Consider the following 14,602-nt stretch of genomic DNA (forward strand, 5'->3'; position numbering starts at 1 on the left):
AAGCAGATACCACCTGATACTATTACTGTTCTTGAGCAAAAGTATCAGATACTTCCAGATTTTCTGCTCTGCTTTTTAAAGTCAGGTACTTTGCATAGAAATGCAGTGCAAGATAATGAAATCCCAAAGTTTACCACAAGATCACCTCCTTCCCTTCCACCTTCCTTTCTTGGAAGTCCACTTATCATTCTAGCTATTTGCTGTGACTAAGAACTTCAGCACTTACTGACTTTAACAGATTGCTGCTCATTAACAGATTGTTGGGTTGTTGATTGGACTGTTGATTGCTTTTTAATGGAAAAGAAAAAAATCTCACAAGTAATCACATTTTCCTGCTTTTATTTAGGTCTCCTCTAGTTCATATTAGAAAGAATAAAAATGCAACGTTAAGGATCAGAATAAATATCTAGAATATTGCCAAGAATTTAAAAAAAAGTATCTTCAGATATTCATAACTTTCTACATCTCACATAACTTGTTAGTTCAAAATGCATCTGAGTATACTCCACTGTGTCTATAAGTAAAATGTCAATACAATACAGTAGGAAACTACCCAACAGTTGTGAATTATTTGCACACTCTAAGCACTAATTGAAATGTCACTGTCGTATCCATTAATCCCAAAGTGTCAAAGAATAAAGCTGGGGGAGGGTGATGAGCAAGAACATAAATCACAGGCATCACAGTGAGGCCTGGAATGTGCCTGTGATGGACCTTATGAATGAAACCGCAACAGCAAAGCAGTCTGAGCAAAATCTTGTGTTGATCCCTTATTCCAGAGGTTGTAAGGTATCATTTGTTGCAACATACTATTCTGACATGCTTCCATAATTATATTTAAACCATTCAAGGGTTTCTGTACAAAACCATTTTTTTTTCTAACGTACTTTGAAAGCTTTGTTGAAAGGAAGATTTAAAGTTTATTTTATTTGTATCCGTACAGCCCATGCTAGAAGTTACTCAATGGTAGAAAGAATGCATTTTTCAGTCTTTAAGTTATTTGTTTTCTGAAACATTCTCATTTTGGCCCAAGGTTTCCCATGTCCTGTCCATGCCATATGCTCAGTATAACAGCTACATATAACAAAACATATTGTCTTAAGGCTATATTTTAATCTCAAAATAATGAAATGTTATCACGTTAGTTTAGATAAAACTACTGAAGTCTCTCTTCACTGACTGAAGCTTCCACTGTGCAGCAACCAAAGACAGTAGAAAGAGTGGTAATAGAAATTAGGATGGTACATAACAGGGCAACAATAACTGTGTAGTGGGTGTACCAATTCATCTTGTCTAGATGAATGATTATAGTGTCAGAATTATGAATACTATGGAATGTCTGTTTTTACAATTGGGATCTTTTTTACATCTAGGAAACTACACAAATGCACACATGCATACCCCTACTCACTCACAGGAACAGAATACTATTAAATTTGCAGCATCAAGTGTACTAAAAGTAAAAAAAAAGTGAAATCATCACCTGTTTGGCCCACTTGTGCAGTCATGAGACAAACTTCAATGTCATTATCGCGAGTATTTTTTCAATTAGACCCTGATAATCCTGTCAGTTCATTCCACACACTGAAGGGCCTTAAGATTGTATAATGAAGGGCTGCCAGAAAGATGCCTGCTCTACCTGTTACAGAGTTTAGCCGGAATGTAGCAAGGCAGGAGAAGGAAATACAAGCTTATGGTTAAAACATCAAAAATGCCCCTTAACTCTGTTCCTGGACTCTGACAAGAACCCTTTGCAATGCTAACCAAATTGCTTGAAATCAAATTTCCAGTTCCATAGCTGGCTGCTAACTGAGTAGTCATCAATTTTTTCACGTGTCCAAACTAAAAACCTCAGGATACAACTTGCAGAACTGCCCCATTTTACAGCTGCCACCAAAATAATTGAGATCCATGCTTCAAACACATAAGAGGAGGAAAGATACTTTGAAAAAACAGAGCGTAAGAATACAAAAAATATGCATTGAAAAAAAATGCTAGTGAGCCTTTTAACTGTATCTCACTCATCAACCATAAAACCAGACCTAAACCCTATTCATAACACAACAATGTTATGGGAATAACTTCCTTCATACAGATTAACAGCTCACCATCAGCTGAGTTCCACGCAAAACATGAGGAAATCAATCCTGCCTTCAGTGCTGGATTGAACCAGTTTTACAAAATAATTCTGATTCAGTATTTTGAACAGTGAGAATAAACCAGCATCTGATGTTTACTAAATGAGTAGTATTATTCTGCACAGTGAGTAAAGCAGTAGTAGTTCTAGGAGGGCGGAAACCCCATGTAACATAATTTAAAATTTGTAGCATAATAAATAAACTCTAGAGGGAAAATTAAAATTTCACAGGCATTTGACCTTTTTTATTTCAACAATAAAGACATAATATTAATTTAGTGGGTTAGGGCAATTTTGTACTATATTATAGTCTTTTTACTGGATATAGTGATTATGATCCCATTAGGAGTAACAACAGATATACATCTCTATCAGATACTTGAGTTAAAAAAAGTTTCATAAAAAAATTTCCCAGAAATATTAACATACTTAGTCATAAATACTTTTGCAAGAAGCTGTAAACTAATAATTTCTTTTAAGAGGCAAAGCTTTAGTAGATTATGGAAAAAGATCACTATATGGCTTACATTAGAGAACTTTTTTGCAGTGTTAAGACAGATACAGATTGGAATTCCGGAACATCTACTTACATTCACACTGTATCACATCTAAATTAAACTGCTGAATTGCTCCCATGCTTATTTGTTTTAATTCACTGTCCAGTAGCATCTGCATTAGGGACGTTGAAAGATGCTGGCAGGCTGACATGCAAGCTGTCTGGGCCACTTTTCCCTAGTAGAAAGAGCAACAGGTTTTAAGATAGAAACAAATGATATGTCACTGAAGAACTGCTTATCTGATTTGATTTTAATATACACTCTAAGTCTTAACGATGCAGGACTTAGATTACAAGGAGAAAGATCACACTTGCTGTTATTTCTTTCACCTGTTAGCTTTGTTTCTATTAAATCAATTGGGGAACTAAACTACATATATGTTAAAGCAATTATTGATATTTCTTCTGGAAATCCAACAGTCTTCATAAATACAAGGACATTTCCAACATAATAGCAGTATAAGTTGCTGAAGCATATGAACAGCTTTGTGGATTTTTTTTTTTTTTTTTAACCCAAACAGAATGAAAGCAAGAATGTAATGAAAATCAACATGCTGCATATTTTTAACAACAGTCAGTAAAAAAACCCCAAACTTTATATAAATCAAAACCATTGCTTTAAGTTGGGGCATTTCTCATAACAGCTGGTGCTAATTATTGGCACTTTAATTGCTTGAATTCCATCTCAAAGCTTTTTGCTAAATTATTTAAAATATTCGTGCTTATCCGTCATCTTTTCAGGTGCTTAATAAATCAGTGCTGTTGGTAATCAACTACTTACAAAATGAAATGTAGCCCTCTGCTGTACAAAATAGAAATAATTTTCCAATCACAGTCTAGTTACTAACATTTCTTTTTACGATGTATATGTAATGAGACAAATAATTTTCCAACCATGAGACCAAAAACCAAAGCACAAAATCAGACATTTATTTGATAGATTATTCAAAATTTAGTACAAAAAAATTAAAAGATATGGAAATTCTACCTTAGAATTAAGAAAAGCAATTAAGACCAGATACCTGATCAGATGGCACCATTCTATTCATAGCACTGCCACCTTTTAGAGCAGAGCAATCTTTTAGAGCAGAGCAATCTTTTAGAGCAGAGCAATCTTGGCTTTCAAATACGATATGAACCTCTGTAGTTTAATGTACTTATTAAACCACACTTTTCAACTGACGTCTATGTTACAATACGTATTGAAACAAATCTAACTATTAACATGCTTACACAAAAGAAATATAACTACATAATACACCTACTGGAGCACACACCACTATCGTTTTATCCATCAGTAAAATGATGGCACCTATTCTCTAAAGCAATGGTTTCCCAGCTCTTTTCTGCAAAGTCAGTTTGATCAATTCACTGTTGACTCACAGAAACACATATAAGCAATGAAAACTGGTAAGGATAGACAGCAGTTCACTGTTGCCAAAAGTTTGGAAAACTTCTGCTCCAACATCTGAAGAGACAGATCTTGTCCTTAATGAGACAACTTGCTCATATCATTGAATTTTCATGTGCACATAAAACAGAAAGCAAGTTTGGCTTGCTAAATATTTTGTGCTTTAAAAATCCATTCTTTGTTAAAACGTAATTAAAATGTAGACAATACAATGGAAAGCGTTCGCACTCCTCACATGTCACAGTGAAACATTAAATGGCTTTTGCAAATAACTCTTTAGCATTAGGACACCTTGAACTGTTAGGAGCTTTATATCTAAAATGAGATGTCAGTTTCTTAATTGAAAGTCTCAGAAAAGCAAATAACATTTTTGACCAAAATAGATGAACTGACAACAAGGAATGTAAGAAACAATGCAAGAACAGCATGCTTAAAAGTCTCCCAAACCCAATGGTAATTACGCTGGGAGACATGCAGCTCTATTCCCCAAGCAGAACAATATCAATAGGAATGGAAAAAAAAAAAGAAGAGAGGAAAAAAAAAGGGGAAAAAGAGAAGGAAAAAAGGAGGTGAGAAGGGGAATCAATGGGCCACAGTTAATTTAATTACAGTGTAGTTGGTTTAAAATACTTAATGGAAATGTAATTTTGATTTAATGGAACAACTAGTGCATGTCTGTTTAATGTACTGCTCCATCAAATCAGCTCCATGTCCTATTTATGCTGCCACTATAATGTAATCAAAGTTCAACCAGATTAATAGGTTGTCAAGAAAAATTTTAACATTCAATTTATTTTATATGCAAACAATGTGTAGTCTTCTATTATTTTAAATAAAAGACAGAATTTTATATTTCTAACAAGCATCTGTAGTGAATTGTTACAATCTGGCAAATATCAATAGTACTGGAGCACAAGACAATGGTTACAATACAGAAATGACATGGGTTTTAAAAGCCACTTGGACTTTAAGTATCAATACATGTACGTTTAATATTTATTTTAAAATTTCATAAAATGGAAACGTCCTAACATTTACACTATTTCCAACTATGTAACTTGAACTACAGGCTTATTGTTCACATGACATATCAACAATAATAGAATTTTACTGTACACAGTTTATACTCACTCAGCACAATCACTCAATTTTCTTAAACCTAGAGAAAAAATGAAGCTATGTATATCAGTCAAAATGCTGAATTTTAACTGAGAGAAATGTGAACTTTACTGTTGTCCTCTTCAAAATTCAGTGCTTCCCAGTTCAAAATATATTGGATGTACAATATTCAGAAAAGAATGAAATTCAAACTCGCATTTCACAAATGAGATCTAGTTAATAATCTCTCTCTAAAGTTCCACCATCCACCAATTAATCATTTCCTTGCCATTTTTTCATAATGCATTTTGAAGAGGAAATTGAAGGATTTGTTAACATAACAATAACGCATTTCTTTTCCAGAATTAAACAATCTCCCTTAGTTTTAAAACATTGTAAATGTTTATTATTTGTCAGTTCAGGGTTTTTTAAGTGCTACTATTTTTTAAGGGAGGTGGCCGTGGTTACTGTATCTAGCAATCAAATACCTGCATTCAATAACATGCAGAGATTCAGCAGGCTTCTCACTTTAACTCCAGTTGCCTCCTATTTGGAGACACCACTATTATCTCTGTGGTGCCTATGCTAACTGCTGCTATCTACAAAACCTATTCTTCCACTCACCCAATGTTTAAGAAACAAGGACCCTATTCTATAAGCAAAACCACCTGCTAACAGTGTTAAAGGCAACTGTTTTTTCACCCAGCCTTCACATTTTGCTGAAATACAAGTTTGTAAAAAGAGAAAACCCTTAGACAAACTTCTTATATTTCAAAGGAGCTTGCAAAGGGAATCTGCTGACATATTAAATCCTTTTTTATAGGACCCCAAAGCTTTTCTCCTAGGAACAATTGCAGTAAAGAGACATTTGGCTCCTAGGAAATTCCCAAAGGGTCAGCCATATGCATCCTTCCACGGCACCTTCGCGGTACTGCTAAGACCCATGATAGCTGTCTCAAAAGCAGCTTTCATCATTCACTATGGTGTCAGTCAATATGATTTATGGACTGCATTCAACAAAGTCAAAGCATATAGAATGAGAAATATGACTACAATCTGCTAATTTGTTTTGTATTGAGCCACTTAGGAGTCAAAGACCTGATGTCAGGCTGAGACCAGCAACACAATTAGCCGGCCAGTGACAGATTCATCCATCCTCCCTGCCAGGCTGTGCCAATCAAAGACAGCATGAAGCAGCATTTGGAGACATCGGTAAGAAACCCCATTCTCTAAGTAGCCTGTGGAGGCTGTGGATTGACAGTTTTTGAATATAGCTCCAGAAAACCACCACCCCTTCACCCTCACTGCAAGCTGTGAAATCAGGCTTTTGCTGCCAATCACAGACACAATAAAATAACACAAACTGCCATCCTCAGCATAAAAGGAAATAACAAAACTTATCTGTTAAATCTAAGAAGTTAAGATGAAGAATTAATTTAACAATATGAAATGACATAATGAAAAACTTTGTGAAAATGCAAAGAAACTAAACATAATGGTTTTATCAGTCATAATAACTAAAGCATTCTATTACTTAACATCAGGACTAAATTCCAACTTTTGAACTATTGATAAAATACAAGTATACTAAAAAACACTAAAGGAATTTTTAAGAATCAATTTTAATTCTAGTCTCTGCCCCAAATTCTACTGAGACAATTAAAAATACCCACTTGAAAGTAATTTGTAACTGTTACTTTTCAGTAGTCATTCATCTCCAAAGTTGTCCAATATTAACTTTGTACTGACAAAGCACACGTCTAGAATAAAACTTCAGCTAATTCTAAACTTAGATTAAAAACACTTACATATACATACACCCTCTATAATATCAAATTAACTGATCTGAAAATAAAAGGTATGATTTTTCTTTAACTGCTTAAAATAAAAACTAGAAAATGCAGGTCCTTAATAACAAATTTGATCATCCAATTGATTTCATGAGATTAATGGCTGTGTAATAAAATTTTAATTTGCTTTTTGAAATATCTAATGGCACTATAAACTGCAATATGAACTTAAAATGGGATGTAAAAGAACCTGAAAACAGTAATAATCTCAGAAGACTAAACTCTTGTGACTTTAGAAAACAGAACCATTAAAAACTGCATGACTCTCAAATTATAACCTTTCAAAAGCAACGGAGCCTCTGCTCTGCATCTCTGAAATTCTGCTAGTGCCTGGTCATGACATAACCAGCACACTGACACCTATTCAACACTAACAGGAAATATTGCTACACAAAATATTCAATATTCCTAGTGCTCATGACACCCATTAGCTTGACAGTTCAACGTGAGGCTGAGTATTCAAATCATAGACATGCTCATTGGAATGAACCACCCATGTCGCCTGGTCCAGCCTCCTACATGAAGTAGGACTATTGCCAACACTAGTTAAGGTCCGTTGTCCTTTTTTCTGTCTGAGCCTTCAAAACAACTGAGGATGGGAATTCAACAGCCTGTCTGGGCAACCTCCTCCAACATGGCACTACTCTCTTTGTGCAGACTTTTTCCCTAACGTCAAAGCTTCATCTCCCAAGCTTCTACTTGTGACCATAGCCACATGTGAATTTGTCAGCCCTACCAAGAAGAGTTTGGCTCCATCACCTTTGTATCTGTCCTTCAAGACGTTGTAGGCTGCCACTAGATCTCTTCCCAGCCTTCTCTTTAACTGGCAAAATAATCCACCTCCCTAAATCTCCATTTGTTAGTCATGTGCTCCTAACAATTTGTAAGCCCACTGCCAGATCCTCTCTCCAGATCCACAGAGCTGCTATGCAGCCAGTTGCTTTCCAGATTGTAGCAATGAATGGGGTTATTCCCACACTGTGTACTCTTAAGTGCCTTACACATTTGCTCACTTAAACAGTACACAGCACACTGTACATTTGTTGCTGTGTACTGCTTAAGTGAACAAGATTCAACCACATTATTAGAGAAAATTAGTAAAAGTTCAGAAATTCAGTATTCAGAAGCCACTCTTAACAGAATAATAATTTCAACACTTTCATTATCATGAAAATGCTTATGCCAAACCAAAATGAACTCCTTATACAAAAACTGATGACCTGAAAATAATCAGGGCTTAGAAGAATTCTTAAATGCAACCCATCATCATCTTAAAAAAAAAAAAATTAAAAAATTGAGCACACACATTCCCTTGACCCCAGGCAGATGTAGCAGAGAAATGATAGAACTTTCACTGATTTTTTTTTTTATTCTGTTATATCACTCTACCCTTATTCTGTATGCATGTCTCATTGCTGCATTTTGATACCTGACCTCTCTTCCAAGAGGTCTCATAGTCTCCTCTAAATTATCTCATTTGGGATGCAAGGCACACCCCTCCAACCTTCTGCAAGGTTTTTAGGGCTCCTGCTGTCCCAGTGTATGAAAGCCCAGTTTTAGTCATTAACCTCATCCCTGCATGCAACCACACAAGGTACGGAGCAAGTCATCAGCAAAAAGTGATTAAAAATTGAAGCAATAAGCCTGCAGGCAGTTCATAGTTTTTCAGTTCACATGCTTTTTCTTCATCTTGCATCTACTTACCGACATAGCTGCATGGTCATTGTTGTTATTCTGAGAAGGAAACCAGTAAGGCAATCAAAACAAAAAAATTAAGATGTACTGTCAACATCAAAAAAAAAAAAAGAATAAAAAATTGGTAGCAATAAAAGGTAAGGAAAAGCTTCCAAAAAGAACAATTTATACATAATTCCTTAAATTATTTTTTTAAACCTGTGAATTTATATAGTATTTTGTTGAGGCATAACAAAGAGACTATAATTTAAATAATACTAATTTGGCAATAAAATATTTTTCTGTAATAAGGAACTGTATGCCGAAATATCAAAATAGCAAACTTCAAATGATGAACCATCTGTTGATATGCCTTTCCAGAGAGTTTTCATGATAAGAAATAATATATTCCAAAATACTCAGGTTGAAAAATAAATGCCACGCTTACCATCTTGGCTTACAGAGGCTATCTGTATGTCATTAACATACTTTGTTCATGCAAGACTTTGAATAGCTCAGGACAGTAAGAATCTAAGTGTAACATGACCCATTAATAAATTTTAACATAAATCTAATGGCAATGAACTGCAGGGTGGAATAAAGCTATTTTCTTTTCAAAAACTGCTTCTTGAGTACAGTAAACAAACACAGAAGAGAAAACTAAGATGTAAAACTTAAGAGGGGGGAAAAAAAAGCTTCAGAGACACAAGACATTTCCAGTGATTCAACAGAGATACCAGACCCCAACTAAGCTGTGCCATGAAGTACGCATGTTCAATAAAATTGAGATCATGGTCTACCTGACTTAGGTCTCTAAGGTTCCAATAAAAATAATACAAATTGCCTAAAACAGGTATGTAACATAAGATGTATTTTTTGAAAGTTATGTCTACATTGGTACAGAAATAATTCAGTATAGCCCCACATGGAAGCACAAAAGGAAACACATCCCTGTGCATTTACACAGCTCACACATACAGCTAAAATAAAACAAGACTCTAACAGGAACTCGATGACTGCAACAAAAAATTGTTAAAGAACATATCATTACACTTCCACAAGAAGACTAGAGTTTGAAACTACATCAAAGAGAAAGTCAATGGCCCTTGAATGAGAATATGGAGAACTATTGTGGCCAACTAGTGCCTCTAGCCCCAGCACAACACCCTCTAGCGGGATCCAATCTGCTACGGTAGGAAGAGAAGAGATGCCTCTAACTTGTCCTGCTCTCTTCCTTACTAGAATTATGGCCAGTGGCTAGGACTTTTGTTCTTTGATTTCTAATTACAGAAAAGATTCTGAGAAAATATTCTGAGCAGTGGAATGTTTCTGCCAGCCATATGAAAATTATTATAGAAATGACACTGTGACATTAATGGAATAATCCATTAATGAAAATGAATACTAAAAACTATTCCAAATCCAAATCTGGCTTAGTTTAGCACTCCAACGAACTTACTATTTTAATGCGTTATGGAACTTGGTTCTGGACTTATCTTTGACAATACTTTTACTATAAATTTTCTCTTAATGAAAATAACTTACTATTGCAAATCTAACCAGAAACATCATAATGAAACTGTATACACATTTTCATATAAACTCCATAGCTCATGCCCAACAACATTAATAGGACTGTATGCTTCTACAATTAGCCAAGCTAGAATAGGGAGTGACACACAGGATAAATCAAAAACTACAAGAACCCTCTTGCCAGACCAGACTAGTCATCCATAGAGTTCTCCATCCTGCCTGCTACCTGACCAGAGTTTGAAATTACCAAATAACATCTTCATAGGAATCAGCTTTCTCCAGAGGCTGACTTTCTGTTTCTATTCCTTTCACGCTTTTCAAGTCCTAATGCCACGGCCGCTTTTTTCCATCCTTCTTAACACGTTACTTTGTTCTGTCTGTGGCTCATTTCCAAACAGCTGTATCACAACATATATTCATGACAGACTTCTGTGCATCCTTCTCTAGAAGGTGGACATCCCTTAACTGCTATATGCGTATGACCATTGAGGAGCAGTGCTATTTGTTCACGTTGCTTTGTATGTTAAGTTACAATGAATTTAACTATCTAACAAACTTGCTATTATTTATCAAAAAATGCTCAACTGATTTGGCACAGAAGCACATGCCTCATACATCACATTCACATCAATATTACATGATACCTTTTTGAGTGGGTTACAACTTTGAATCTGCAAAAAAAAGGAGACTGAAGAATCACAGCCTCTTCATATGTGATTTGGAAGATGTGATAAACCCACCATGACAACAACTTCAACACCTTGCTGTACACATAAAGAAATTATCTTTTGCTTCCAGTCTGGAGCCTCAAAACATTCTATGCATTGAGGACTTCTTTATAGGCATTGCATGTGGGTAGAGCACTCAGACATCAGTGTGACAGTAGCAACCAAGGACAAGCTGATGAAAAGCAGATGTAACTTGACTTATTGAAATTACTCCAGACCTATAAAGCTGTAAACTATTATGATGACAAATCAAACTAGAAATAGTCTTTTTTTGTCTTAGAGCAAGGGGAAATCAGACAACAGAATGTAACAATTAGTACATAAAACAGATTAACAGTACCCTTTTACCCAGGACAAAATAACACAGGATATATTTGAATATGAACAAGGATTCATTTCAATGAAGCTCAGTTAACTAGAATCAAATTACTTTTTAATGATCAAAACTATTTAGCTAAAACCAGCCTTGGAGAATCCAAAAACTCCATAATCTTATGCACAAATGGAGGATCTGCACCAATTCTGCATGTGTACACAGGACCAATATGGTTAATTAAAAAGGACATCAGATGGTCTAGAAAATTGCATGAGTTCTTACACTACTTGTAAATTAGCTGTTGTTAACAATACTACTAAAGTTTTTGAAAGTATTTTGTAAGTATTACCATGGGTAAACATCATCAACATACTGAAACACATCTGAAAATACATCTGTACTGAAAAAAAATTAAAAATACAGCATGTGCACAATCCAAAAATGACATCTATAAAATCTTAGTATTTTAAAATAAAATGGTCCAATAGTTTGAAATTAAACTTAATTTTGAACACTTACAGGTAAATGAGTAAAAACTTGGAACGTGCTTCTTAAAAAGTTAATAAGGTCCATTAAGTATCCACTGGCTCTTCCATCCGATTCAGACATTGTCCAATCATAATCAGCAATCTGAATAAATTCATCTATTTTTTGGTTAAGCTTTGTGTATATTTCTCCTTCTGCAGCATGCCTTGCATCCTGAAAAAAATTGTGTGCAACTATCAGAATTCTAAAATATTATTAGAATGCAGATAAAATTATATTCATCGATGACATGGAAAGTCTTGTGTTTTTCTTAGATTCAAAAAATAATTTATTTAAAACAATATTTTAACTTCTGTCTTAGAATTAGTCAGAGGCTGTGGTCTTTAAAATACTCTCATAATGTACACTATAAGAATGTTTATAACAGAATATGCCTACAGAATAATCTAAGTTCTCAGAGACAAATGAAATTAATTTTAATTTGGAAAAAAAGCAATTGCTTTACTCTCTTCACAACAATCACCTTTAATTCAGCCTTTCGAATTTATCAACCCTGACACAAAGTTTATTTGCTCTGTTTTACAAATAAAATAATAAAAGAACCTGATTATTTTATATGTTATGGCTAGAGTTCCAGCAATCAAATTCTTTCTATGTAATTAATGTCTTAAAGCTGCACATCTGAAGAATACTCATCATTTTTCATCCTCCTTTTAATATCATGATCATAACAGACTGTGATTCAGAGCACTCCCCTACTTCCTCCCACCCCTACTATTTGTTCTGCCACCACCCAGATTCTACTTTTTGGAACAGTAAAGAGGTAAAGTCTAGCACTTACTGTGAAGTGAGTTTACAATGCTATCTATCTGCCTTATTTGTTTAGGGGACATCCTCACAGATGCAATGGGATCTATGTACAGATGCTTGCTAAGGTGTGTCTTGCTGGAAGGGCATGCTTTTGCCAGCCTGGAGTTTAAAGATACTCGATAAATTCTGTGTTCTAATTTGGACTCAACATGAAACTTTCTTGACTGATCTTGAGAAAGAATTCAAGTAAGACCTTTGACACAAAGTTAATTGGTCACTTGTTGAAGGTTTTTAGTCTCTGGATATACTGGAGCAACATAAACTTGGATGAAATTCCCATTGCCAGCTTCCTCTGGAAGAAAGCAGTCCAAAACCAGGGCACTTCAGAAAGGTGTAAATAAGGAAGGCAAAAAGACAAAAGAAAAAAAAAAAATTAAAATGACCGGAGCTTAAAGGTGGTATCACATTGCATGTGCCAAATTCAGTCTCCAGTCAGGCCCCAGGCCTTGAGGCACTTCAGGAAGAAGCAAGAAAGCACGTGGCCCTGCCATGTATAAATATCAAAGTACAATTCCCTAAAAACAGCATTTTTGCTGCCAAACCAACTTGTAAAAGCCTCCACTGAACAGCTCTCCCAATCCAACAAAAAAGAATCTGGCAACCTGTTAACATGTCAAATAAAGGAATATGCTGACGTCCACAGTTTTGTACATGGCTATGACTATAAAACTTTCAATTAAAGTCAAGTCTATATTTAAAGTTTCTAATTAACAATGAGACCTCAGTTTCAACAATCTATAATGATGGGACTTGCAAATATATCTGCTTAGGTTTAATGCAATTGCTTGGATTTTTTCTTTGTTTGGGTTTGGGTTTTTTTGTTTAAAAACTAAGTCAATTATGGAGTGGTTGTATCATCTTTACCAGTTAAGATGATTTACTGGCAATGGCAAGGCTAGTCCTTCAGTTTTTGTCTTGGAAGCCTGTTTTTGGTTACCTTTTGTTTTACTTTGGTTATTGGTTTACAACTGGAGCAGTGTGCTGCCAGTACTTTACACAAGGAGTGTTGCTCTATTCTCTGAGAAAACTGTGAAGAGCCAAGCAACTGGATTTCAAACCCAGAAGTTACTTCTGAGAAGCAGCACTGTGAATCCCATGCACAAGTCAAGAAAGAGTGAGTTAGCAGTATTCAGATTTGGGATGACTCCTAGAGGTATATGAATTAACTCCACCTCTTCTTTTAACTTGGTGACAGAATTGCATCAAAAGCTTTTTGAAAGCTCACTAGATTTTCCCCCATTACAAAGTGAAAAGGGCAAGTGATGTGGTTTTGTTAAATGGCTTTTCTCTCAGAGGATGTCCTGAAGCCCTGCACAGGATTTGATGCTGTGTATCTGGCTCCCCAACAGCCATTACGCAGCTTAATGCTGAGATCCTGGGCTCAAAAACTTCTATCTACTAGATCTGCAAATACCTCTATTTATGCTTAGTATGACTGTTGATTTAAACCAAGGAGAACAAAGATGGGCTAAAGCTGTAAAACGTGGCTGTAAATATTGAAAGCAACACAATTTTTTAATATGATAACATGAAACGAGTTTTGGTGGGTTTTTTTTTTTTTTATTTCCACCCATGTGAAACAATGCTTAGAGAGTTTGAAGGACATCTTAAAATGAGAAAAACAGCCCTCTAAAATAGGAGACATGAAATAGATTTGAAGGCTTCTATTAAAAAAATACAGTGTAGATGTAGTTATAAGATCATCTAATGGAATGTAAATGTGATAATTCTGCTAATAAAAGGAGATTTTTGACCACTCAGAGAGAACGGAGGTGACATGATTTGCCACCAGGAGATGCATTTAATAACAGTAGAACATACCAAACTCTGTGAGGGCCCAGTTGGGGAACTGCAAGCAGTTTTTCATTAAAATAGAGAGGGGGGAAAGAAAAGAGGGATTAACGCGAAAAGAATTTTCTACTATAAGTGGAGAACATTTTAAT

The 14,602-nt window shown here is 35.1% G+C and overlaps 1 protein-coding gene across 3 annotated transcripts in view; it reads right to left on the reverse strand.

Annotated features, from left to right (window-relative positions):
* Window positions 1–14,602, reverse strand: part of EXOC6 (exocyst complex component 6) — a 52,496-nt gene that overhangs the window by 5,579 nt on the left and 32,315 nt on the right. Inside the window, exons 18-19 of one of the 3 annotated variants that reach the window (XM_035897272.1) lie at window positions 11,823–12,002; window positions 2,728–2,869 (exon numbers count right to left, since the gene is read on the reverse strand). In XM_035897272.1, the coding sequence (XP_035753165.1) occupies window positions 2,728–2,869; window positions 11,823–12,002 (322 nt within the window). Of the gene's footprint in view, window positions 1–2,727; window positions 2,870–8,514; window positions 8,835–11,822; window positions 12,003–14,602 lie in introns of those variants that run through there. The other 2 variants (XM_035897274.1, XM_035897273.1) reach the window with 2 other exon arrangements.

This window comes from Egretta garzetta, unplaced genomic scaffold, assembly GCF_000687185.1.
Source record: "Egretta garzetta isolate BGI_Z169 unplaced genomic scaffold, ASM68718v1 scaffold56, whole genome shotgun sequence".
Lineage (NCBI taxonomy): Eukaryota > Metazoa > Chordata > Aves > Pelecaniformes > Ardeidae > Egretta > Egretta garzetta.